We start from the raw sequence: 25,228 nt of genomic DNA, 5'->3' as shown, positions 1-25,228 counted from the left end.
GCAATAGGATACAGGCTTACCAGCAAAACCAAGGTCAGTACAGACAGGTAAAAGCCTCCTTTCTTTAAAGGTGGAAGCCTCCCAGCCTTATCAAATAGAATGCTAAACTAAAGATACTGATAGTCTGCAAGGCACTGTGACCAATGCAGTAAGAGCCAGAGGCCTCCTACAAGAAAGCCTCAGTGTGATCCAAAAACAAGTTTGAATCATGGAAATAACTGGAAATAGCACTAACTAGTCCCAGGTGCAGCAGGGCTCAAACCTAGGCCCAGGAATTCTGCCCTGAGATGTTATACAGCAGGAATTCTTAACTTGGGGTCTGTAGACTTAAAATAAAATTTTGACACATGTATTCTGGTGTAATTGGCTTGCTTTATAATTCTATGCATTTTATTTTATGGATTTAAGACCATTATTCACACATAGGTTTTCATTACAGTGCTAAGGAGGATGTGAGGCAAAAAAACTAAAAATCCCAGTCTTGCGATCCAGTGCTTTCAACCTCAAAGACACATGAAAAGCTAAAAACCCATCCTGGGAGATACTCTGAATGATATATTAGTCAGGACAGGAACCCAGAGGACTCAGAGCCAACTGTCCCATCTAAAAACTGAGTGGAAGGGGTAGTGGTATAGTGGATAGAACACCAGTCCTGGAGTCAAGAGGACCTGAACTCAAAACCAGCCTCAAACACTTAATACTTACTAGTTGTGTGACCCTGGGCAAGTCACTTAACCCCAACTGCCTTGGCAACCCCAGCCTCAAAAAGCAGAGTACAAAGCAGAGGCTGGTACTAACACAAAGCTACTTCAGAAACCAAATCAGGAGAGATAAGTAAGCTAAAGAAGACAGAAAGAAAAAATAAGTATAATTGAGCTAGAGATAATTAAAGATCCAAACTAGAAGAGAATAACTTCATAACAACTGAAATAGAGACTTAAAAAAGAAAAAAAAGGATTTTCTACAAGGACTACATAAATATCTAGAAGAAATTTAGGAAGAGATTTTTTTTTTTGAGGCAATTGAGGTTAAGTGACTTGCCCAGGGTCACACAGTTAGGAAGTATTATGTGTCTGAGACCAGATTTGAACTCAGGTCCTCCTGACTTCAGTCTGGTGCTCTATCCACTGCGCTACCCAGCTGCCCTGGAAGACTTTCTTAAAAATGAAATTAAGTTATTGGAAGAAGTGGAAAGAAGAATAAACATCTTAGAAAACAAAGTAGCAAGCTTTACCTAAGGAAGAGACTCCCTGAGACCCACATGTGCAGAAATGTTTGTGGCAACCCTTTTTGTAGTGGCAATAAACCAGAAGCTGAATGGATGCCCATCAGTTGAAGAATGGCTGAATAAATTATAGCATATGAATGTTATGGAATATTATTGTTCTGTAAGAAATGACCAGCGGATGATTTCAGAAAGGCCTGGAGACACTTGCATGAACTGATGCTGAGTGAAATGAGCAAAACCAGGAGATCATCATACATTTCAACAACAATACTGTATGAGGATCAATTCTGATGGATGTGACTCTCTTCAACAATGAAATGAAACAAACCAGTTCCACTTGTTCAGTGATGAAGAGAGCCATCTACACCCAGAGCGAGAACCGTGGGAACTGAGTGTGGACCACAACATAGCATTCTCACTCACTCTGTTGTTGTTTGCTTGCATTTTATTTTGCTTCTCATTTTTTTCTGGTTTGATTTGATTTTTCTTGTGCAGCAAGATAATTATAGAAATATGTATACATATATTGGATTTAATATATCCTTCTGCCATATTTATTATATATTGGGACTACTTGCCATCTAGGAGAAAGGGTAAGGGAAGGGGGGGTGGAATTGGAAACAAGGTTTAGCAAGGGCTGATGTTGAAGAATTGTCGACACATGCATATATTTTGAAAAATAAAAAGTTTTAATAAAGGAAAAAAAAGAGAGACTTCCTGATATAGTCCAAATATAAATTAAAATCTCTATAGACCACAAAAATAATAGAACAAAATCAAAAATTAAAAATTATAAGAAAATGTAAAATATCTGCTGTATCATATATATACACAAATACATGTACACACACACAAACATACCTATATACTCATACACACATGCCCAGATCTATTAGAACCAGAAGGTAAAATGAAAATAGAAAGAATGTATCAATCACCTTGTAAAAGAAATCCTAAAAGGAAAAGTGAATGTCATGACTAAAATCTGAAGCTCACAACATTAAAGAAAAAATACTGAAAGTAGTTGGAAACAGAAAATTCAAATACCAAGTAACCACAGTCAAGATCACATAAGACTTAGCTTCTACTTTTACTGAGAGATCTCAGAGTAAAATATTTCAAAAAACAAAAACTAGAGACTTAGAATCAAAACGAATTTACTTAGAAAAAGAGTATAATATTATAGAAAATTGATGTTAATAGAATAAAGATCAGAGCTAAATATAAATATTGAAATGCAAACACAAGAGTCAAGAGAACCCCAGAAAGATAAATTTATGTAAGCAATAGGAAGACATTTTATGATAATGAGAAGCTAATATTTTTATAGAAGAAACAAATGTTTTTTCAGAAATGTGAAGAAAGTTAAATAAGACAGAGGACCTCGGTGTCTATTGTCTCTCTTTTCATAGTTTTAGAAAGAAAAAGAAAAAGAAAGATAAAAGGAACACACTGGGATAGAAAGAGGAAAGGTAATACAGTTCCAATGATCTTGTGATGAAGAGAGTCATCTACACCTAGAGAGAAGACTGTGGGAACTGAATGTGGATCACAACATAGCATTCTCACTTTTTTCTTTGTTGTTTGCTTGCATTTTGTTTTCTTTCTCATTTTTTTTTTCCTTTTTGATCTGATTTTTCTTGTGCGGCAAGATAATTGTATAAATATGTATACATTTATTGGATTTAACATATATTTTTAACATGTTTAACATATATTGGATTTCTTGCCATCTAGGGGAAGGGTTTTCGCAAGGGTCAATGTTGAAAAATTATCCATTCATATATTTTGAAAATAAAAAGCTTTAATTTTTAAAAAAGGAAAGCCATAACTAAAACTTAACTATCATAATTGAGAGATTTTAGAAGAGGACACAAAAACTGATGCAAAATGAAATGAACAGAAACATAAGAGCAGTGTCTATAATAAGGCTGTAAAGACAACAACTTTGAAGGACTTGGGAATATTAATCAATGCAGTGATCAATCACAATTCCAGAGAAGTCATGATAAAGCAGGTTACCCATCTCCAGCTCGAGGTGATAGGCTCAAAGCACAAACTGAGACATACATTTTGTGTGTATTGAGAATTTGCCTTGCTTGACTATTGTTGTTCAGTCATGTGACTCATATCCGACTCTCAGTGACTCCATTTGGGGTTTTCTTGGCAAAGATACTGGAGTGGTTTGCTACTTTTTTCCCCAGCTCATTTTACAGATGAGGAAACTGAGGCAAAAAAGGGTTAAGTGACTGACCAAGGATTATACCATTAGTGTCTCAGGCCAAATTTGAACTCAGGAAGATGAATCTTCTTGACTTCAGGTCCAATACTCTATAAACACTGTGCTATCTAGCTGCTTAATTATACATATTTGTAATGACTTTTATTTTTCCTGCTTTCTTGTAGGAAGCAGAAGGGGAAGAAGGAGATGGGAAGGAAAGAGTATACATTTATGAAGAGAATCTGGAATTATACTTAAAGATTTATAATACTGTATAAATACCCTTAAACCCAGCAATATCACTAATATGTCTGTTTCCCAAGGTTATTGGGGGAAAAGGAGAAGAATCTATATGTTCTAAAATATTTATAGCAGCTCTCTTTTGACCAGCAAAAAAACTGGAAGTTAAAAGGGGATGCCCATCTGGGGAATGACTAAAAAAAGTCGTGGTATGTGACTATGATGAAATGTTACTGTAGTGTAAGCTATGATGAGCAGTTGGTTTTAGAAAAACATGGTAAGACTTGCATGAAATAATGAAAAGTGAGTAAGCAGAACCAAGATAATGCTTTATATAATAACAGCAATATTTTTCAAAGAATAATTGTGAACAACCAGATTATTCTGAGTACTATAAATACTCAGATCAACTATATAGGACCTATGCTATCCAACAAAGAACTGATAAAAAGAAGTATGCATAGAATGGTTTTATATATATTATTTATAAATCTGTGTCAAATGGTGGCCTTCTTTAGCACAGAGAAGGGAAGGAGAGAAAAAGATAATACGGAATTTAAAGTGTAACCAAAAAAAAAGGAAAGAAAAAATATAAATCTAAAACATAAACTACAAATTAATTTTATAAAAAGAATGTACAAATATGGATGAAGAGGCAGGGGGAGCAAGCAGGTATCAGATGAATCTTACCCTTATCTGTCCTGGAAAAAGGAAGACTGAATACACACACACACACACACACACAAAGTTAGATATAAAAATACAACATATTCAATAGAAAATTATGTTAGAAAAAGGAGGAAGCGTTAAGAAGGCAGAAAATACTGGGGAGATGTCAGAAGAACTGACAATATTGAGGAGAAAATAATCAAAAGCAAAACAAACTTCAAATTTAGAAAGTTGTGAAGGAAGGGGTTAAAAGAAAAAGATTGGAATCTAAAGAGATATCCATCAATAAGGGAATGGCTAAACAAGTTGACATATGAATGTAAAAGAATATTATTGCATCATAAGAAATAATGAAAGATGTTTTCAGAGATTTCAGAAAACTGATTCATATATGTGTATATCCACAAAAACAAACACACACACATATATACACATGCACACATTTAAGCATAGATGTGTGTGTGTGTGTGTGTGTACTGCATAAAGTGAGGTAGAATGAAGTAAGCAGAAGCAGAAAAAAATGTAAAAATGGTAACCACCTTGTAAAGGAAAAAAATGATAAAAATCTTAAGAACTCTACAATGATCATCCAGAGGATGTTTGATGGAAGCAAAGAAAGAAGGAAATAAGCATTTGTTCAGGTGACAGGTGCTATGCAAAGTATTTTAGACATATTATTTTATTTGATTTGATCCTTACAACTTTGGGACATAGATGCTTTTACTATCCCCATTTTACAGTTGAGGAAACTGAGGTTAAATCACTTGCTGGGGGTGTCTGAGGCTAGATCTGAACTCAGATCTTCCTGAATGCAGTCCTCATTTCCAGTACTCTGTCCACTGAGAAACCTAGCTATCTCTTATTGAAGTATGCTATCTACCTCCTGACAGAGAGGTGATAAACACAAGGTGAAAAAAGAGCCATTTATTTTTAGACATGGCCAGAGTGGAAATTTGTTTTTTTTCTTCTTCTTCTTCTTCTTCTTCTTTTTTTAATTGAGGGGAAATTACGAGGGAAGGAGGTTGTGACACCAAAATAAAGAATAAAAAGAAAAAAAATAGATAAGTGGAAACATTTTCTTAAAAGTACACAAGTAAGAATAGAAGTTCAGAAGAAAGAAATGATAAGCCGGACAGCTTTAAAAATGTTTAATTTACTCCAAACTTTAAAAATTTTCTTGAATGAAATAGAAATTCATGATTTCATAGACACTCCTATTTTTATGTTCTTTGTATATGGGAAAACTCATGGGATTTTGGTATTAGGTTCAGAATTTTTAAAAATACATTTAAATAAAAAATAAGTTGCTTTAAAAGAGAAAAAAATTAAAAATCTGGGAAGGGTAGAGAGAAAATAAGATTCAAGAAAGTTTGTGTCAAAGAAGACCTAGTTGTATTTGATTTTCCAGTGAGAATAATGTAGAATTTTCAAGAGATTATTTTCCAATTTCTAGTTGCTCTGAATCTTTCTCCCTGTGATGTTCATATTCTGTTTTCCTATAATCATTATTAGTAAAAAACAAAACAAAGCAAAACATTTTTTTAGACCTCACTAAGCTTACAGGCCTACATACTATTCTGGAGTGACTGGAACGGAAAGTGGAGAACCTTGGATAGAAGAATGGCGGGTGGTAGCTGAAAAGGGAAACAGGAGGGCCAAGCCCCAAAGTTTCTAGCACAAAGAAGAAGAAATGTGACTTGGGAAATGCTACAGTGTCTACAGCAGTCCCAGAGTCCCAGAACGTTAGTGCTGGAAGAGATTTCCAAAGGCCAACCAATCCAGTTCTTCATTTGATAGATAAGAAAGCAGGGCTTCAGAGGAAGGGAAGAGCCTTAATTAATGAAGATCACTCAGCTAACTAGTTCAAAGACAGTCCATCTTTCCACATAAATAAACCATGCTGCCCTTAGAGCCCCCGGCAATGCCCTGGGTCACTCTCTGGTACCCCCAGACTTCTTCAGCTACCCCACCCACCCAGTGCCGCTAGGAATCTGCCTAAATACCTGGTTCAGGACTTTCTGCAGGTATGGTGTGCCCATGCGTTCAGCCAGGTGGCGGTAAGATGGATGGGACAGGAAAAACTTTCGTTCAGCCGCTAAGGCTGCTGTGATATCCTTTTTGCCATCGATATCTTTCTGGCTCCTATTCACCACTCCAATGTAACCTGTGGGACCAGATCAGAGGTCATGGGGTTTCCTATGAGTTAGGAATCATTCCACGGAGCACAAAGGGAATTCCCCTACCTCTCCGCAGGGGCAGCAGCTTGTTCTCCAGAACATCTCGGGCATCAGTTCCTTCATCCATCAAATCTAACTTAGTGATGACCCCTATAGTACGTTGTCCTAAGAAGAGAGGAAGACAAGGATAACTTTCCTCAGCTCCCACTCTCGTACCACCAGGATGGGAAATACCCCTTCCCTTCTAGGCCAGGTCTTACCTTGGGGATCAACCTCCTTGGCAATTTTGAGGGCATCAGAGTTGGCAAGGTCAGAGTTGGCAGGGGATACAGCCAGGATGAGACAGTTTTCCTTGGTAACAAACTGCATAAGCATGTCACGGATCTGGAACTCAATATCCGGGGGCTGGTCTCCCACTGGAACCTTGGTCATTCCTGGCAGGTCTACCAGGGTCAAGTTCAGCACTGGACAGGGGCAGGAAAGAATAAGGAATCAGTGGGGAAGAGGAAAGAGGGTAGTAGCTAAGGGAAGAAGGAGTTATTAGAAGGGCAGAGCCCAGGGGGAGTTCAAAAGGGAAACTGAACAAACGTGGGAAGAGTGAGAAAAGATATACAGTTCATGGAAAATTCTGATGCAAGAGTGGCCAAAGGTAGAAGTCAGAAAATGGACAGAGTCTGGGGAAGATTCCTAAGGGGGTGGGTGCTGAGCCCAAAGGAGCCATTTCTCACCATGTGGAGAATAGACCCGCAAGTTGATGGGCACCGCTGAAATGCCCTTGTTGGAGCCAGTGACACGGTCAGTCTCTGCCTCAATCTCCAGCCGAACCTCCTCAAAATCCGTAAACTTCTTTCCTTTGCAATGGAGAAACTCAGCATATTCTGTCCCAGGGCACAGAGTGGATAAGGATTTTACATTTGGCTCCTAGAATTGCCCCTCCATTCCTATCTTCAGTTCCCCCCCCCCAAAAAAAAACCCATGAATTTTTGTCCTCTCCCCAGGGGAGTGCCATCCTCAGCCTCATTCAGAAGGGTCCCACTAGTTTCCCAGCTTCTCATCCTATGGCATGCTTTCTTCCATTTCCACCTCAGATCTTTCAAGGAATATCCAGGCATTTGAGTTTCAAGAGGAGCCCAGTCTGAGCTGTTACAGCGTGTGGACTAGGAGATTGCTAGGGCACTGGTCTATAAAAGAGCAGCCCTTATAACCTATACCTGTGGTGGCATTCACCAGCTGCAAGACCAGTGGCCGGCGGGTCACAATTCCAGATCCACGGGGCAGGAAGTCCCTACAACAGAAAAGAGCATCTGAGAAGGGTAAAGGTATCCCCTCATCTGTTCCAAGGGGTATTTCCACCAGGGATCACTTCTCCAAACACATCAGGATCCAACCAGCTTCCAGAGATGACCCTGTCTTCTCTACCCTGGCGCAGAGTATAATCACAGAATTAGGTATATGGCAGCAGCAGGAGTAAGAAAAAAGGGAATAATGGAGAAGTGCCAAATGTAAAAAGTAGAGATGGGCACATATCCCTCTCACACACATCTCTCTCACCAGTTCAATGATCCAGCCAGACAGGCTTGCTTGCTTCTCCCCAAACCCAATATTCCATCTCGAGTCTTCATCCTTTGACACAAGCTGCCCCCATCTTTTTCCTCATCTCCATCTCTTAGAATCCTTAGCTTCCTTCATGGATCTTCTCAAGTTTCACTAGTGAAGAAAAACTGTTCCCCATTTCCCAGCTGAAATTACTTTAAATTTTCCTCATATGCTTTTAATTTCTTTGACATATATATGTTGTTTCTCCTATAGAAAGAATGCTCTATAAGAGCAAGAAACATTTCATGTTATGTCTTTGTATATTTCCAGTGTCTAGAATAGTGCCTGGCACATAGTAGGTGCTTACATTTTTGAACAATATTGATTCTTTCAAAAAGATATGAGTCATGGTCACTGACACTGCTTTTCAGGCATCTCTTATGTCCATCTGCTGCTTTTCACAAGACTCACAGAATCCTGACCTGAACCCTGACATCTTCCAGTCAGTAAGAAGAAACTGAGTCTGAGATGGCTCTCAGGGAGAAGGGGAATTTATATATGGGATAATTATGATGATGGAAGAAATAGAAAATATCAACAAAATATGTTACTGAAAATGAAAAGAGGGGAAACTAAGTCACAGATCATACACAGGAAGCAGTCTACTCTCCATTAGTCACAGTTTGTAACTCCGCTAAACACAAATCATCCTGGGCAAAGGGAAAGGGTCTCCTCACTTTCCCTCCCCTGCCAGGTCTCAGTCCTGGATATGGTAGGGAATGAGAGACAGCTATATTTTCTGCAGCTCCAGCGTCACAATCCAGAGGCCCTGGCCAAGAAAAAGGTGCCTCAGACTTATACCACTTCCTCTTTCTCGCATTTTCCTTTGGTCTTTCCTGTCTTTTTTGCTGACTTTCAATCCTTCATCATTCCCTGTCTTTTCTGCTGAATTTCAATCCTTCACCACACCCCTCTGATTTGGGCTTCCTGCCTTCTGCCCTCCCTTCCTCTTGCCCTTGAGTCTGGCCCATCATCGGTGCAGCTGAGTTTGGGTTGGAATCGTGCAGCTCTCAAGGCTGATGAGTCAAAGAACTACAACATGACAGAAACATGGAATTTTAGCTCCAAATGTGACCTTACAGATCACCTATTTCTAAGCCCCACATGTCACAGACAGAACCAAAAATGGAGGTGAAGAAAAGAATCTGGGTCACAGAAACATAAGTGGCAGAAGGGGAATAGAATCTGGGCCTCCCAAGTGTCTTGGCTCTCTCCTATAGAGCACGATGTATAGGCCACAGGCCTATTTTTGTCTGCGTCAGTAATGGGGCCCCTTTTCCACCTCCACTCCCCCTCCCCAACTTGTGCTGTATATCAAAGCTCAGAGAAGGCACTATGATTTCTCTAGATGAATCAGCAAGAACTGGAAGGGAGAATTGTCTCAGGGGAAGCTGATGGACAGGAACTGTGTCCTAAAAAGCAGGCGCTGCTCTATTCAAAGTTGAGAGGGTGGAACCCTGAGTTCCTCAGCTGGTACACAATACCAGCTGTGCACAAGGGATGTGGAGATGGGGTAGGAAGTGGTAAGGATAGCTAAACCCATTGGCAGGTCACAAAATGACAAATTTCATGTGAAGGTCCACTTCCAAGTGTCCCAAGGAGGGCCAGGAGGAGCTGGGAACATCCCGGGCTCAGATGGCTTTCTTCCTCCAGCTTATTACATGAGGGATAGGGACCACAAAAATGGACTGTCCTTCCTTGGACAGGGAATGGAAGGCACCAATATGAAATAGTAGGAAGAGAAGTTGGAGTTGGAAAGCACTGATTTTTGCTCTCAATTTCCATGTATATTACCTCTATGATTCTAGACTAGTCACTGACACTAGTAGAATATTTTCTGAGATATCGTTTCTGAATGGGTCTGGACCTAAGATTACATTCTTTAAGGTAAGGAAACTTCCTCTACTATCCCAGATCTTCAATTGTATAGGTAATTTCTAGTCTTAAGAGATTGTTGCCTAGGGGTCCGAGCTTTAATTTCTTGATAATAGTGTGAGTACCAGCGGCGAACTTAGGCTATCCATCACTCTTTAAGTTGTTGTTGTTCAATCACTTCAGCTATATCCGACTCTTCATGACCCCATATGGGTTTTTTTTTTAAAAGATACTGGAGTGTTTTGTCTTTTCTTCTTCAGCCCATTTTATAGATGAGGAAACTAAGCTAAACAGTGTTAGTTAGGTCCAGGGTACAACTGGTAAAATGTCTGAGGCATTTCATCTGAGCTATCACTCTCTCTAATAAGAAAGTGACTGTAAAGATAGGGCTAATAAAACTTCCCTTATCTATTCACAGAGTAGTTGTGAAGAAATCACTTTTGTAAATTTCAAAGTATTGGAGAAATGTGAGTTATTATTGAGTCCCTGGATACTCCTAATGCCTTAGAATGTAGGTTTCTTAAGGGCTCCTGTTTAACTTGTCTTTTTATCCTCAGCACTTAGCACAGCATCTGGCACATAACTGTTGATTAATAAATCCTCGTTGATTGATGGGTTGCCCCTCCACTGTGCACTGATATGCCTGCTTCACAAATCTAACCAGAAATGCTCTTTCTATCTTAAGGATCGGGATGAGAAACTAGGAAGGATTCCTCCTCAGGTCCATCTAAGCCTTGTTCTAGACAGTTTCCCTACCTATAAAAGATGGGGAAGGAGAAGGGAAATTCAAAACACTATCAAGACCTGGGAAGAAAGATCAGGAGAAAACTGAGGCAGATGAGCTTGTCTACTTCTATCACTAAGAGGACTAAGGCAAAACAAAGAACAAAAGGTGTCCTGCCTCAGAATATCTAAGTAGTCTTGGTAAGGTAGTGTCATAGACTCACACATATGAAAGCTACAGGAGACCATGAAAAATAGTACTTCTTCCTAGCAGGCAAGGGATGGAGAATGAAGATGAGAGAACCCAGTCCATTAAAGACAGAGGGACCAAATGTCGTGGCTTAAGCAGAAACAGGAACATGAGGTGAGAAAGATATGGAGTCCCCAGACAGAAGTGCTCTCATCAGTCCCCTCCTCCAAACCCTCCGCTAACATAGAGGCGGAACCCCCACCTGGCCAGCTCCTCGCCCAATAACACCATGGCAACTGCCAGTTCCCATGGAAACAAGCCCAGAGAGAAAGAAAACCACAAAGCACTCCCCACCCCCCTCACAGAAATGGAACCAATATCCACCACCTCCCCCATTAACTCTGAACCAATACATCAGCCTGATGTCAGCAGACTTCCCTGGTCCTAAGAGCTAGGGGAGGAAAAGCCTAGATTGGAGCCTCCATGGTTCAGCAAGGATGGATGGACAAATAGATTTTTAGAATTCTATTTTCTATCCCAAGATCTCAGTTCTGCTATTTTTTTAATATCTCAGTCCCCAACACTCAGACATCTAGGTCCTTGCTTTGACAATGGGGCTTTAAGATGCTCTGAACCTGACTGCCTCCTCAAACCTACCCAAAAAAAGAAGGAGGTTTAAATAGGGGGTTTAAAGAGAAGATGCTTAGTACAGTTGGACATTCAGAACCTCTGGCCTCAGGAAGCTGAGGCTTCCCCAAGCCCCAGCTCTCTTGGGTAATGCTTACCACCTGAGCTATTAAAAGGACAATCAGCTTACAGGGAAGCAGAGATTATAGGCAGGGAGACAGCCTGGGCCAGGAATTCCCCAGTGAGGATAACTGCTCTCTATAAAAGAGCAGAGAAGGCGATATATGCATATTCAGTAATGTCTGGGTTTCTCCATCCTTTTGGGTAACATCCAAAGAAACCTTCAAGGGATTGGTCCAAACAGAGTTCTCTATCTTTCCTCCAGTTCTTGGAGAAAGTCACGGAATCATGGAATTCAAAAATGTGAGTCAAAGGCACTTAATTTTAGAATGATAATCATAGAATGAGTCTCACGGTTGAGGAAATGCACCTCATTGGAGAGGAGGAGGACTATGGGTGTACAATACTGCATATAGTGTTTTAACCCAGTCATGTATTAGTTGGCTTTGTTGAATTTTTTTTTCCTCTTTTAACCTTTGTTACAAGAGAAAACACTCTGGGCAGCTGAAGGGGAGATATGAGTGTGATATAAAAATAAAAAATATCAGGAGAGAGAAAGAGACAAATAGAGAGACATACAGTTCCCATATGAACTATGTGACTTTGATCAAGTCATTTAACCTGTCTGGGAATGAAGCTTCTTAGATGTAAACTAAAAGGGATGGACCAAATCATTTCCAAACCCTTTCTGGCTCTAATATTCTATAATTCTAACATTTTGGGATTCTAACTAAAAGCCCCCATTTTACAGATAGAAAATCTGATGCCCAGAGAAAGGAAACACTTCAGGGGAAGAATACAGAGCTTCTCCGAGTCAGGGTTCCAAATGTTGTTGTGCCTGTTGTACTTTATCTCAGAGTAACTCTCCTTCAGAAATATGCAAAACCTAATAGATAATTCCCAGATTTCTTTGTACCCTTCTAAGAACCAGCTCTTCCCAGAGAACATTAGGGAACAGAGGCACCAAATTGCACAGGGCATCACAGAACACAGGGGTCTTGTTTCTTAGCCCCATTCCTTCAACCTCAGCTCTGGAAGGTGAGGAAAGGGAAATTCCTCTCCTGTTCCTAATTCCATTCCATCTCTGTGCTTCCTTCCCTTTCTCAGAGATACAATCTGACCCCGCTCTTCAATAATGTTCCCTTCCTCCTTTCCTTGACTCCTCCCAGCAAGCTTCCCATCATGCATCCAGGGAGCTTGCCAAGCTTACCCACCTCTCTCAATATACTGGAGGGTGCCATCCCCTCCTTGATGGCCTTAAGAGGCCAGTTTGGGAGATCGCTGATAACAGGGCCCCCAGAAAGAACGATGGCCAAGCCCACCAGACAGCTCACTGCCCCTGGGAGATGGGGATGGGGCAATGATAGCTGTCACTATTAAGTCCTGGGGAGAGTGGGAGATGGTAAGAGGCGAAGCTGGGAGATTGAGAAAGTGATTTCCTTGCCTTCTGCTGATTCATCCTCAAACATACAACAGGCATAAAGATAGAAAAATGATACCTCCGAGGAGCTCAAAGTATTTTATAAGGAACATCTCCATCATCCCCAAACTATCTAGGAAAAAAATGATCACAGAAAACAACCCTAGAAGGAATGGCTCAGATGATCCAAAGTCCAGTGATCCCAATCTCCAAGATTCTGTTCTCTTTTCTAGCCTCTCCTCCAGATAGACAGGTCCCTGAAAGGTGCACTGCCACATGGACAGCTGTCATCTAAGGACTCACTCCAGCGTCTCCAGGGCTCATGGAGCAATGTCTATCATGGCTGAGGGCTTGGGTCAAGAGAAAAAGAGAGAAGGAGATTGTTTGACTCCCTTGGAATCCCTAAATGTGGACTGGTCACTGCCCCATTGCACTGAGGTTGAGTGCACTGGGAAGGCCAGGTGGACCTCTGGGAAGGAGAAGGAGTCTTGGTGGTGGAGAGCAGGCCGGCCTTATGGAAAGAAAGGACACTAAGTGCCTGGAAGTTAAGAGACCCAGATCCTGGTCTTGGCTTTTCCATAACCTTTCTGGGAGACTTTCCCTTTCTGGGCCTCGGTTTCCACAGCTGGAAAAGAAACAAGCTAAATGAGATGATCACAGAAGGAATGAGATGAAGTGTCCCTCCCCAGAGGAAAGGTAGGATGAGAGGAGGAGGCTGGCCTGGCTCAACAAACCCCCCCCCCCCCCCTGCCCCAGGAGCAATGTCTGTGGGTATGTCTGACTTATGTTTGACTCCCTGGTCTCAGGGATTTCAAGGACCATTCCTAACCTGAGACCCAAGCTGCCTCACTTTGGTAGCCACCCCTAACATGGGAGGAGGAAACCCGTCAGGGTTGGTAATGGCTGAGTATCTTCTCTCCAAGGTAGGGCTGGTCGGTTGGAAATCCACCTCCCTTGCGGGAGAGAGAAAAAGGAAGGAATAATTTTAGAGCACCAGGCAGAAGAACCTGGCTGCAGAGGCCCGGTTCCCATTTCCCTTCTAAGTCTCACTTGCCTGATAGTTGATTTCTGCCCAAGCTCAAGCTCGAGCTCACAGAAGCCTGGTAGAAATGGCATAGCTTCTGTGCCAACTTGGGCACTAACATACTGGTATTCAGCTTCCTTCTTAGAACCACTACCTGACTTTTTCTTGGACTGGGATTCAAGGAAAACAAAGCAGCAAGCTCAGAGGAAAGCTGCCTCTCCATCTGACTCCTCTGGTATTGGATCTAAATAGAGAGGTGAGCTATGGGGCAGCTCGATGGCGCAGTGGATGGATCCTGGAGTCGGGAGGACCTGAGTTCAGATCCAGCCTCGGACACTTCACACTTCCCAGCTGGGGAAGTGTGACCTGGGCAAGTCGCTTAATCCCAACTGGCTCAAAAACGAGACAAAAACAAAAGAGAGAGAAAAATAGATTTGGTTGTGGTAAAGGATTTTTTTTTTTTTTTTTTGCGGGGGAGATGAGAGATAGCTGATGGCAGTCCTGAGTTGGGGAAAGTGAGGGAGAGGAACACAATGGAGGATGCTATATAGACAGGTCAAAGGGTCACTGAACTTAGAGGTAGAAGAGACTGGAGATCTGTCCTGACCACTGGTCATCCAACCTTTGCCTTAAGACCTCCAGAGATGGGAAGCTCACTCCTATTTGAGGAGCCCATTCCATTTTGGGGCACCTCTGATGGAAATAGTTCTTCATCTGCTGAAATTTGTCTTTCTACAATTTTAACCCAGTGCTTCTCATTCTACAAACTGAGCAGAACAAGGTGTCTGTCTAACAGCTCCCCAAGTACTGAGGACAAGTGTCATGTCTCCCCTTCTCCAGGCCCAACATCCCTGCAGACCCTGCAGTTGATGGGGTGATCTCCACATGCCCTTCCTAGTTGCCACTCTTTGGATGAAGTCCAATTTGTCCATGTTTCTTCAAAATGGAGTCCCCAGGACTAAACAAGGTACTTTAGAAGAGGTCTGTCTGAGGCAAAGGGCAAGCAAAATCATTCCAGACACTAGGTTTCTCTCTCAACATAAACAAAGGTAATATTAGCTTTTTTTTGGCTATCATGCCATATTGTTAACTCACATTGAGCTGAAAGTCCATAAACCACCCCCCAACTCTACTCAGCTTCTGTTTTCTCAGCCTACAACAATGGAGTCGGGGGAGATATAGAAGGAAGAAATGGTCTCTGAGTATGAGCAAGACCTCGGCAACTTGAGTGAGACTTGCAGATTCTGAAGCATATCTGTAAAACTGGTTTTATAGAAGTGACCAGTGGGGCAAAAGATCTTTTTTAAATGGATATCTTAAGAATGACAAGCAGAAGGGTTTCAGAAAAACCTGAGATGACTTATATGAACTGATGCAAAGTGAAGTGAGCAAAACCAATGAACACTATACACTGTAACAACATTGTAATGATGATCATCAGTGAAAGACTTAGCTACTGTGATCAATATAACAATACAATACAATTGAACAATACAAAACAAAGGCTCACATTAAAAAATGCTATCCACTTGCAGAGAGAGAATGGATGAACAGAATGAAACGTCTTCTTTTTCCACTTCCTTTATTTTTCTTTTTTCCCTCCAAAATGGCAAATATGAAAATGAGTTCTGCATGGCTTTCCATGTATGACCAAAGGTATCGTATTGCTTGCCTTTTCAAGAAGTAAGAGGATGGAAGAGAAGGAGGGAGGGAGAGAATTTGGAACTCAAAATTTTTAAAAATGAATGTTAAAATTTTTTTACATATAATTGAGAAATATTTAATGAAATAAGCATATATTTTAAAAATAAAATGGTTAGCTTTTGTTTTTATATCACATCACCTTCCTTCCAAATATATGTCCTCACTCAAATCACAGTAAACCATCCCTTTACTAAAGTAAACCACCTTTTCTCTTTCTTTTAGAAAGTAGCTCAGAAAAATTAAGCCACATATCAACTGAGTCAGGTGAACCAGCTTATTAAGCTTAAAACTGCCCTACGGCTTTGGACACAACCTATAGGTACAATATCCCACATCTCTATCTACTTCTGCAAATAAGGGGAAAAGTCGTTTTCCATCTCTTTTCCAGGGCAAGCTAATTACACACTACTAAGTTTCAGTATTTTGTTCTAGGGAAAGGATTTCTCAACATATTGTGCCCTGAGAGGTATTAGAAAGAAGATAAAATTATCATCTTTAGATGAGAATCTATTGATAAGCTATTAAGGCCATTGTTATAATTATATTTATTATAATGATATCATAAATATGGTCGTATATTTCTGTTCTGTCTATTGAGTTAAAAAAAATCTTTGAGTGGAGAGTTAGAATTATCTGAAGGATAATGAGCTATCTAGAGGCAAGTGGGTTCAAACTTTGCCTCAGATATTTAAAAGATATCTTAGACAAATCTTTTGGACTTTAAATTGCAAATTGGAGAAAATAATCTTTACATTACCAACATCATAGCATTGTTGTAAGGAATGCACTACAAACCTCATATAAACAAACATATGATGTAATTCTTGTTTCTAGTTTGCATCTTGACAATTATGCTGGTGTACACCAGGGTAGAAATAATGAATGTTCCTAAATCCTGCCTCTGACATTTACCAGCTGTGGGCCTCTGGCTAAAACATTTAATATCTCTCCTCAAGAAACCCTAGCCTCAGTTTCCTCATCTGTAAAGTAGGGGTAATAATGCTTATTGCAAGTATCTTACAGGGATATTGAGGATCAAATGAGATTGTATAAATCTTTTTATATTCTTAAGGAGTTATAGAAATGTCATCTATTATTATTTGGTGGGGAGGGGGGAGGGGGACCCCAGGTCTTAAGAACACTAGTCATTCATCAGATTCTGGCAAAGGTTCAGGGGGTGGGTCTTTCAGATTCCTGGATAACCAGGGGCTTTTCCTCCTCACACAGCAATGGCCTATTGTAATATTCTGCCCTTGGTTAATAATGCCTTTCCTCTCTCAATGCCTTAAGATCAGATATATATGAGTAACAAAATAAAACAATCCCATGGTAATAAATAGGGATGTCAAAGGTGGATGAAGCTGCTAATTGTTCCTCTTTGTCTCTTCCCAGAAGTTGCTGGACTCTGGCTTTCCCCTCCCCATGTCTGCTTCCATTCTCCCTCCTGACAGTCCTGACAGGGGGAAACTTCAGGGCACAGGAGAGCTAGACCTAAAGAAAGCCCGGTATCCGGGTTCCTGGCCCTCTCCTTCACCCTGGTACCAACATGACATCTTCTCTGCTCTGTACCACTGGAAAGATCCTTGTTACCTGGATGTGAGTAGAGAGAGAAGATGGAGGCCCACCTGGGATGAGGCATTTGAAGGAGGGCAGGAGCAGGGGGAAATGGAGTAATGTGAAGCCCAAAGAGAGCAGTCAGAATTTCTTTTTGTAAAAAGAGCCCATTTATTCTTCTTTAGATACATAAGCTTTAGACTTGGGCCCTTATAACGGACTCAGGAGACAGAATCATAGAGCCAGAAGTCCAAGCCTTTCATTTGATAGACAGGGAATCTGAGACCCAGGAAAAGAGGCTGGCCCAAGGTCACCCAGCCACTTTTTGTGGATCTTCATGGTTGTTTCCCACTTGGGGATGATGATTCATTGCGGAGTGAGTCCCTTACTCTCCCTGGACCTCAGTGTCCCCATCTGTAGCAGGATGCTCAGTGGGTAATTACAAAATAAACATCCAGTTATTAAAAGGGGGAGCAATTATTTCCTCACAGTGATGGCTGAAAATATCCATGCACCTGACTATAGCTACATGCTCTTGTGATGAACAAAGGCCTAACTAAAATTTTTTTAAATTTCTTTTTGGTAAAATAATGAATACAAAATCATCCAAAAAAAAAAGGCCAGACTTGATAATAATAGCTAGAATTTATATAACATCTTAAGGTTTCCAAAATGCTTTACATGTATTTCATTTGCTCCTCACAAAAACCCAAGAAGACAATTGGTATTATTATCCCCTTTTGCAGATTCACGGCTTAAATGACTTATCAGGGTCATATAGATAAGTATCTGAGGCAAGATTTGAACTCAAAAACCTTCCTGACTCCAGGCGACTACACCTTTCAGCTCCTATGAGCCTGATACGTGCTGGATATCAAAATGGCCTGAGCTCTTTTGGTTTCGGGAACAAGGGAGTAGAGGAAAAAGTTAGTTGTAATGACGGTGGAGAGATAAGAGGAATCTTTAAAGAGTACGCATGCATGTGAATGTAAACACAAAGATGAATGAAGACTAACATATTATAGTACATGACTGCAGCCTAATTTTTCCAATGGGGTATCTTCCTCTACCAGATTGTAATACCCTTGAGGGCAGGGATTGCTTTATACCTTTCTTCACATTCTCAGCCCTTAGCAAGCACTGGCACGTAGTAGAACCTTAATAAATGTTTACTAACTCTGATTGTATGTGGTTGTGTGTTAACTTATTTTTTTTTTTTGGCAAAACAATTGGAGTTATGTTTTGCCGGAGTCAACAGATAGTGATAAGTGTCTGAGGCTGGTTTTGAACTCCTGACTCCAGGGCGATGCTCTATCCACTGTGCCCTTAACTTATGGACACCAATAGGCTGGCATGCGTCATCTGTATCCATACAATAAAAATAGCTAACATCTACATAGCACTTTGAGGTTTACAAATCATTTTACACATATTATCTCATTTGATATTAATAACAAGCTAAGGAAGATGCTATTATCATCATCCTCATTTTACAAGTCCTTTTTTTAGGGATTAAATGATATTTTTAAAATTTTATTTTTAATTTTTTTATTTTATTTTCCCCCAAAATTAATAAGTATTGAAGTGGGATTTTAATTCAGGTCTTCTTGACTCCAAGTCTAGCATTATGGATGTGCTAAAGTAGCATAAGTTCAAGGCTACAGGGGAGAGATACCTGAATCGGAAAAGGAAAGTCTCCTGTCCCAAGCCTGATTGAAGGTAAGAAAAGACCCAGGGTTACCCAGGTAGGGAGTGGTAAGTATCTGAGAGTGGATTTGTACTCAGGTGCTCTTGACTCTAACGGTCCTGCTGCGAGCCTCTCTTAAGGAGGCTTCCTAAGGCCTCTGGGTAGCTGTTCTTCCTGCTCATTGGCTGGTGCCGTCCCTGGCCCTCCCTTCCCCCAGCTCCTGGCATTCTTGGCCCCAATGACCCCAGCCAAACCTAAAGAAACCTGACTCTCCCCCATAGCTCTCCTATAAGTCCCTGCTCAGCTCCATTTCCCTTCAGCATCCTGGTCCTCTGTGGGTCACTTTCCATATCTGCTTTCCTTGATCCAGCCATGGGAGGGACAGGTCTCATAGAGGTTTCTCCCTCCTGAGAGGAGGGAAGGAGTTTGGTCCTGTGTCCTCCATGTTAAGCACGTAGGTGCCTGCAGCCGTATGGGATCCCGAGCATGTGCCAAGCACATTTCAGGCATGGAGTAAGCACACGCAGTGTGTTTCTCATGAGTGGGGGGAGTCAGTATGTGTTCTCTGACTGGACCATGTAGCTGCTGGGGGTGACAGGGAAAGAAAGCCAGGTCTGGTCCTGCGGGGTACAGATGTCTGACCCGGCTAAGGCAGGCCCCCACATCAGGCTGTGTTGGTGGGCCCAGAGACACAGCCCAGAGGGAGCTGGCATCCATGAACTCCTCCCTGACAAGCTGACTCTTCTGAACCTGAAAAGCTCAGAAGGAAAACACTTGGCACAAACTGCCCAATCTTCCCATGCATTTATCTTCTCTTCTTTCACTATGAGGGCCAGAAAAACAAAACAAAACAAAAAAAAATACATTTGGTTTCTTATCCCAGGTCTAAAAAGGATGGAGAGAGCTAAGAGAGGAAACGGATTCACATAGGAACCCAGGTGTTCCAGTTTCCAGGCTGGTTTTCTGCATTCTGGCTCTTGGCGTCTCCTTCTGTCTGTCTCTGTCTTTCCTTTTTTCTCCCTCTCTCTGCCTCTCTGTCTCTGTCTCTCCTTTTTTCTCACTGTCTCCCTCTCTCTGTCTCTCCTTTTTTCTCCCTCTGTCTCTGTCTCTCCTTTTTTCTCACTGTCTCTCTCTCTCTGTCTCTCTCTCCTTTATTCTCCTTCTCTCTGTCTCTCCTTTTCTCTCACTGTCTCCCTCTCTCTGTCTCTCCTTTTTTCTCACTGTCTCCCTCTGTCTCTGTCTCTCCTTTTTTCTCACTGTCTCCCTCTCTCTGTCTCTGTCTCTCCTTTTTTCTCACTGTCTCCCTCTCTCTGTCTCTGTCTCTCCTTTTTTCTCACTGTCTCCCTCTCTCTGTCTCTGTCTCTCCTTTTTTCTCCCTGTCTCCCTCTCTCTGTCTCTCTCTGCTGGCCTTCCTTGCTTTGGCTTCTAGGAGGCTTTTGCAACACTTCATCCTCTGTCCCAACACTGGGCTGAGAAGACCCATCCCAAGCAGATTGCTCTAAAGCCCTTGCCACCCTATGCTGACCTGCCCCAGCACTAAAGGAAAATCTGTTTCACAGCATCATAGGGAAGATACATCATGTGGCCAAAGGCACACACTCTATGTAGGCTTGGCTGGCTCTCTCTTAGAGAAAACTGAAGGAGGAAGGTCACCATCTGGTCAATATAGGACCAGTACTAGGACCTGCCAGATCCATTCTCAGACATCCCGGACCCAGGTCAAAGAAAGGCAAAACAGAGGTGTGAAGGGTGGGGCCCTTACCTGCAGGGAAAGGGGAGGGCACAGAGCTCTACAAGTTTGCTTCCTATCTCAAGCAGCCCATGAGGAGGCAGGCCCCAACCATCACCAGCAGGAAGATGGTGTGAGGCTTGAAGACGTAGATCAGGCCAGGTGTTCACCACTGATGGGCTGGATAAAAGGAGTTTTCTCGTTCCATGGCTCAGTTTACCTACCTACAGAATGAAGTCTCTAGGGATGAGCTTGTTAGGGCATAGGCGTCTCCCCAACTCTGCAAGGTGGGGTAGAGTGGAGAGTACGTTGGCTCTGGGGACAAAGAAACCCCAGGCAAATCCTGGCCCTGCCCCTTCCTGTGTGACTTTGAACAAATCAGTAAATCTGCTGGGCTTTCCATCTCTAAGGGTCTAAGATGACCCTTCTATCTCTAAAAGAACGGCCCTAGGTGTGTGATTCTAGAGCTGACAAGGAGGCTGGCTTGCTGCTGTCCCAGAATCCCGGATCCCAGTCAGACCCAGAATTCCTTGTTTCCTCTGCTCCATCATTCGTTTCCTCCCTGGAGGACGGAGGAAGGGAGACCTGGTCCTGAGGGAGTCTCCTAGCCTGCCTTCATCACCATGTACACAGCCCCAGGGACATCCCCAGCCTGCTGACATTGAGTGGAAATCCAGGCACAACCTGGGAACCAGAGAGGGGAGAAGACAAGGCAGAACCCAGCATCATCAGCTGTCAGTCCTCCAGAGGAGCAAGAACTGTAGGCTAACGTCAGGTCCTATCCTCTACTCTAGGTGTGTAACCCTGCCCAGTGATGCAGTCTGGAGGCAGGAAAAGCTGCGATCAAATCTTCCTTCAGCACTGGGTGATCCTGGGCAAATCACATAACTTCAGTTTCCTCATCTATAAAATGGGGATAATAATATCAACTAACCCTCTCCCACAGTTGCCATGAGGATTAAATGAGAAAACTTAAAGTGCTAAGCACAGTACACTGCAAATGGCGGGTGATTTGTAAATATTTGCTATTATTGTTGTTATTCCTAGAGTTAGAGGGAAGATTCAAGATCTGTTAAGGGCTTAGAGATCAACAAGAAACTTGAATTTCTTAGGTTCCTTTCTTCTTCCTCCCCATCTCCTCATCTGCTCTTCATTTAGCCCAGGTCTCAGTTTACTCATCTGCAAAATGGTAGTAATAATAAATGTACTTACCTCACAGTAGTAATTAATGCAATACATTTATTCAATAGAGCAGCAATTCTCAACCTTTTTGGTCCTAGGATCCTTCATATTCTTAAAAATTATTGAGGACTCCTCCAAAGAACTTCTGTTTATGTGGGTTACAGCAATCCATATTAACCATATCAGAAATGAAAATGTCTTATTATTATGAAAACAGTTTTGACCTTGAGGAGTCCCTGAAAGGACTCCCTGATGCCTGAAAGGGGTTCTTGGGAGCCCCCTTGGAGTCCCCAGAAGACTGGTTTGGAGTACTATTTAAATATGAGTTTTCCTGATTCCCTCTGCACCCCCCCCCAGAGAGGGCAGCCCCAATATTTACTGCATATAACTGCATGTCTCCTCACGCTGACCTCACAGCATTACCTCACTGTACCTTGTGCATCATTGGGGCCACCTGCTTCTCTGGAAATCTTTGGCCACAAGGTGAAAATGATATACTTTGGGGGGGAGGCAGGGCAGTCATGAGGATGGGAAGGGCAAGGGAAGATATAAAGAGAACTCCTTCAAGCCTTCAGCCCCCACCCAGGGACCAAGCCAAATCATCTCCCTCTAGCCCTATCTCTGCAGCTCTTGAGTCACATGAGCCCAGGGGAAATCTGCAGAAGTCAGTTTTGCTGGGAGCCAAGAAGGAGCTGTCAAACTCTACTGAGGAACCCTAGTCTGGGGGTTAGCCCCTTTTGGGGGAGGAGGAGGAGGAGGAGGAGGAGGGGCTTTCCCAGAAGCAGGGCTTCTCTGGAATTTCTCTGCAGCAGGGACCCTCCCCTCATATAGACTTCCCCCCCTTCCCTCCTCTTCTCCCGGGAGGGTCACTGTGGAGGAAGTGGGGTTTATTGGAGCTCAGAGAGGGGGGCTTTAACCCTTCTGGGGTTAATCTACATTGAGTAGGAAGTACCGATGCTCCCCAGCTAGTCCCTGAAGGACAAGGATGGGGACTACATGGAGGAGGGTGCATCCTTTCCCCTACCTACAACCCCTCGCTAATAGTCCAGGCTGCACCATCGCTAGCCCCGAAGGTCATCTGAAGGGAATTGTGATGGGAAGCCGGATGCACAGAATGGGAGCCCCTGGGCTGCTAAGGGAAAGAAAGGGGAGAGAAGGGATGCTGAGGGTTCGGAGGAGCCGCTGGGAGGGGGGAGGGGAACAGGCGGCAGCCTGTGCAGTCCACCTGTAAGGAGGAGCTGCTGCAGCCTTCTCCTCGGGGATCCTCTCTACACCAGGCAGTGGGGGGGTGGGTGGGGGGAGGGGAGCGAGAACCCCCTCCCCCATCTCTCCCCTTCCTAAGGCGGCTGACTGCAGCCCAATCACCCATCAGTTTTCAGCACTGCTGTCACCCCCTCGTCCTCCACCCCGCAAGGCACCCAGGTAAACGTCCGGGGGAGGGAGCGGGCTGCAGCCGGGGTCTGACCTTCCTGCCCCCGCAGTCACCTAAGCCCAGGCCCTTTGTCTCCGGGGCCGCCCGCTGCATGGGGGAGGGGGCGGAGGTCACTGCTTCCCTCCTCCGTCCCTTGTGGCGGAGAGCGCGCCACCGGCCCCCTCCCAGGCCCCCGGGAGGGAGCGCTCGGACGGGCGACGGATGCTTCGGACGGCTCCTGCCCGCCTCCCGGTCTTAGTCATCTCCCCGCCGCGGCCCCGCGGTCGCGCCCGCCCCTCCCCCTTCCTCGCCTCCCCCGTCACCCGCTCGGAACGGGGGGAGGAAAGCTGCCCTGGCCCCCCCAGCCCGGCAGGCCCCGCCCGCAGCCCGAGCGCTCCCTCCCCGCCCCCCCCGTCCTTGGCCCCGCAGCCTGCGGTCCGAGCCTCCCCTCCCCCCCGCCGCGCTCGCACAGACGGCGCCGAGGGGGAAGGGGCACTGCCCCCGAGCCCGCGCCAGGGGCTCTGCCTCGCGCGAAGGCGCGGGGCGCAGACGGGGCGGGCCGCGGCGCGCGGGCCGGGGGCCGCCACGGGCTCGTTACCTGCCCACGAAATTCTCCAGCACCGAGCTCTTGCCCGCGCTCTGGCCGCCCACCACGGCGATCTGCGGCAGGTCCAGGTTGGCGTTCTGGCCGATGGCGGAGAAGGCGTCCTGCAGCCTGTTGACCAGCGGGATCAGGTCCTCCATGCCGCGGTTCCCCATCGCTGCGGCAGCCGCTGCCCGAGCCCCCTCCCCGGGGGCTCCCCGCTCCGGCACGGAGCCCCTTCGAGCCCGCCGCGCTCGCTGCGGGCTGCCGGCCGCCGGCTCTCCTCTCCCTCGCACACCGAGGTCTCAGCCCCTGCGTCTGCTCCCTCCCGCTGCAGCAGAGACGCTTCACCCAACTGCCTGCTTCGACAGCAGCCGGGCTAGCGAGCTGCCCAGCCACCCCACGGGGATTGGAGTCCCGCACTGACCCGCGGCGGTCGCCAGAGGGAGCCCGAGGGGGCTCCTGCTCTCTGCGCAGGCGCCAGTGCCGAGGCGTCACGGGAATTGTAGTTTCCTGGCGCGTGGCGAGGAAAGCCGGCTATTTACCTGGCTTCTGGGCCAACACCCCGCGTCAAGAGCCAGGCCAGCGCTAAAGAATACCCTTCTCCTCTAAGCCCTCGATTCTAGCGCATATGCTCTGCGGCAGGCCACAACGCCCCTTTCTCCCCCGGCCGACCTTAAACATCTTCTCCCTCACCGCCATCTCCATCTGCTAAGCCCCCACCATTTAAATCAGCTCAGATCCCACCCCTCCAGCCCCAGGAGCCGTCGTTCCTCTGAGGCGTCTCTGACACGGGTGTGACGGGCGCGTTCTTCCCGGTGCTGTCAGTCATCTCTTCTACTTATCTTCCTTCCGAGACTGCGAGTTCCTTGATAGCAGGGACCTTGCCTCCCTCACAGAAACCAAGGACAGGGAGTGAATAATGAATGAGTGAATGGTGGGTGCTGTTAACGGCAGGGGAGGACTGGTGAACCACACAGAGAAGAAATGCTACATTTCCCATATTCCCAAGCCCTTCTTCTCATTAAACATTCAGAAAATACTTACTGTACGTGCTGATTTCTTAGTCATATTCGCTCCATCTTCTCACCATAAGAGCATAGATTTAGAGCTGAAGGTGCCCCAGAGGACATCTGTTCCAATTCCTTTATTTTTTTTTTCAATCTATCATTTTATTTTCCCCCAATTACATGTAAAAATAATCTTCAACTTTTGTTTTAATAAAAATTTTTGAGTTCCGGATTCTCTCTCTCCCCCCCTCCCCCCCC

General features: G+C 44.1%; 1 protein-coding gene across 11 annotated transcripts in view; it reads right to left on the bottom strand.

Moving 5' to 3' along the window:
• The window catches only part of DNM1 (dynamin 1), a 64,857-nt gene extending 40,066 nt beyond the window's left edge, over positions 1-24,791 (bottom strand). For 7 of the 11 annotated variants that reach the window (XR_004232312.1, XR_004232311.1, XR_004232314.1 and 4 more), the window contains exons 1-6: positions 23,976-24,788; positions 7,747-7,820; positions 7,264-7,413; positions 6,796-6,999; positions 6,602-6,700; positions 6,362-6,522 (exon numbers count right to left, since the gene is read on the bottom strand). Coding sequence is in view for 7 of the 11 variants with exons in the window: in XM_031954729.1 (XP_031810589.1) it covers positions 6,362-6,522; positions 6,602-6,700; positions 6,796-6,999; positions 7,264-7,413; positions 7,747-7,820; positions 23,976-24,136 (849 nt within the window). In the remaining 4 variants the exon portion in view is untranslated. Of the gene's footprint in view, positions 1-6,361; positions 6,523-6,601; positions 6,701-6,795; positions 7,000-7,263; positions 7,414-7,746; positions 7,821-23,975 lie in introns of all 11 variants that reach the window. The other 4 variants (XM_031954727.1, XM_031954728.1, XM_031954730.1 and 1 more) reach the window with 3 other exon arrangements.
• Positions 24,792-25,228: the final 437 nt, after the last annotated feature.

Source organism: Sarcophilus harrisii, chromosome 2 (genome assembly GCF_902635505.1).
Source record: "Sarcophilus harrisii chromosome 2, mSarHar1.11, whole genome shotgun sequence".
Classification (NCBI taxonomy): Eukaryota; Metazoa; Chordata; class Mammalia; order Dasyuromorphia; family Dasyuridae; genus Sarcophilus; species Sarcophilus harrisii.
This window is presented reverse-complemented; position numbering and strand designations above follow the sequence as displayed.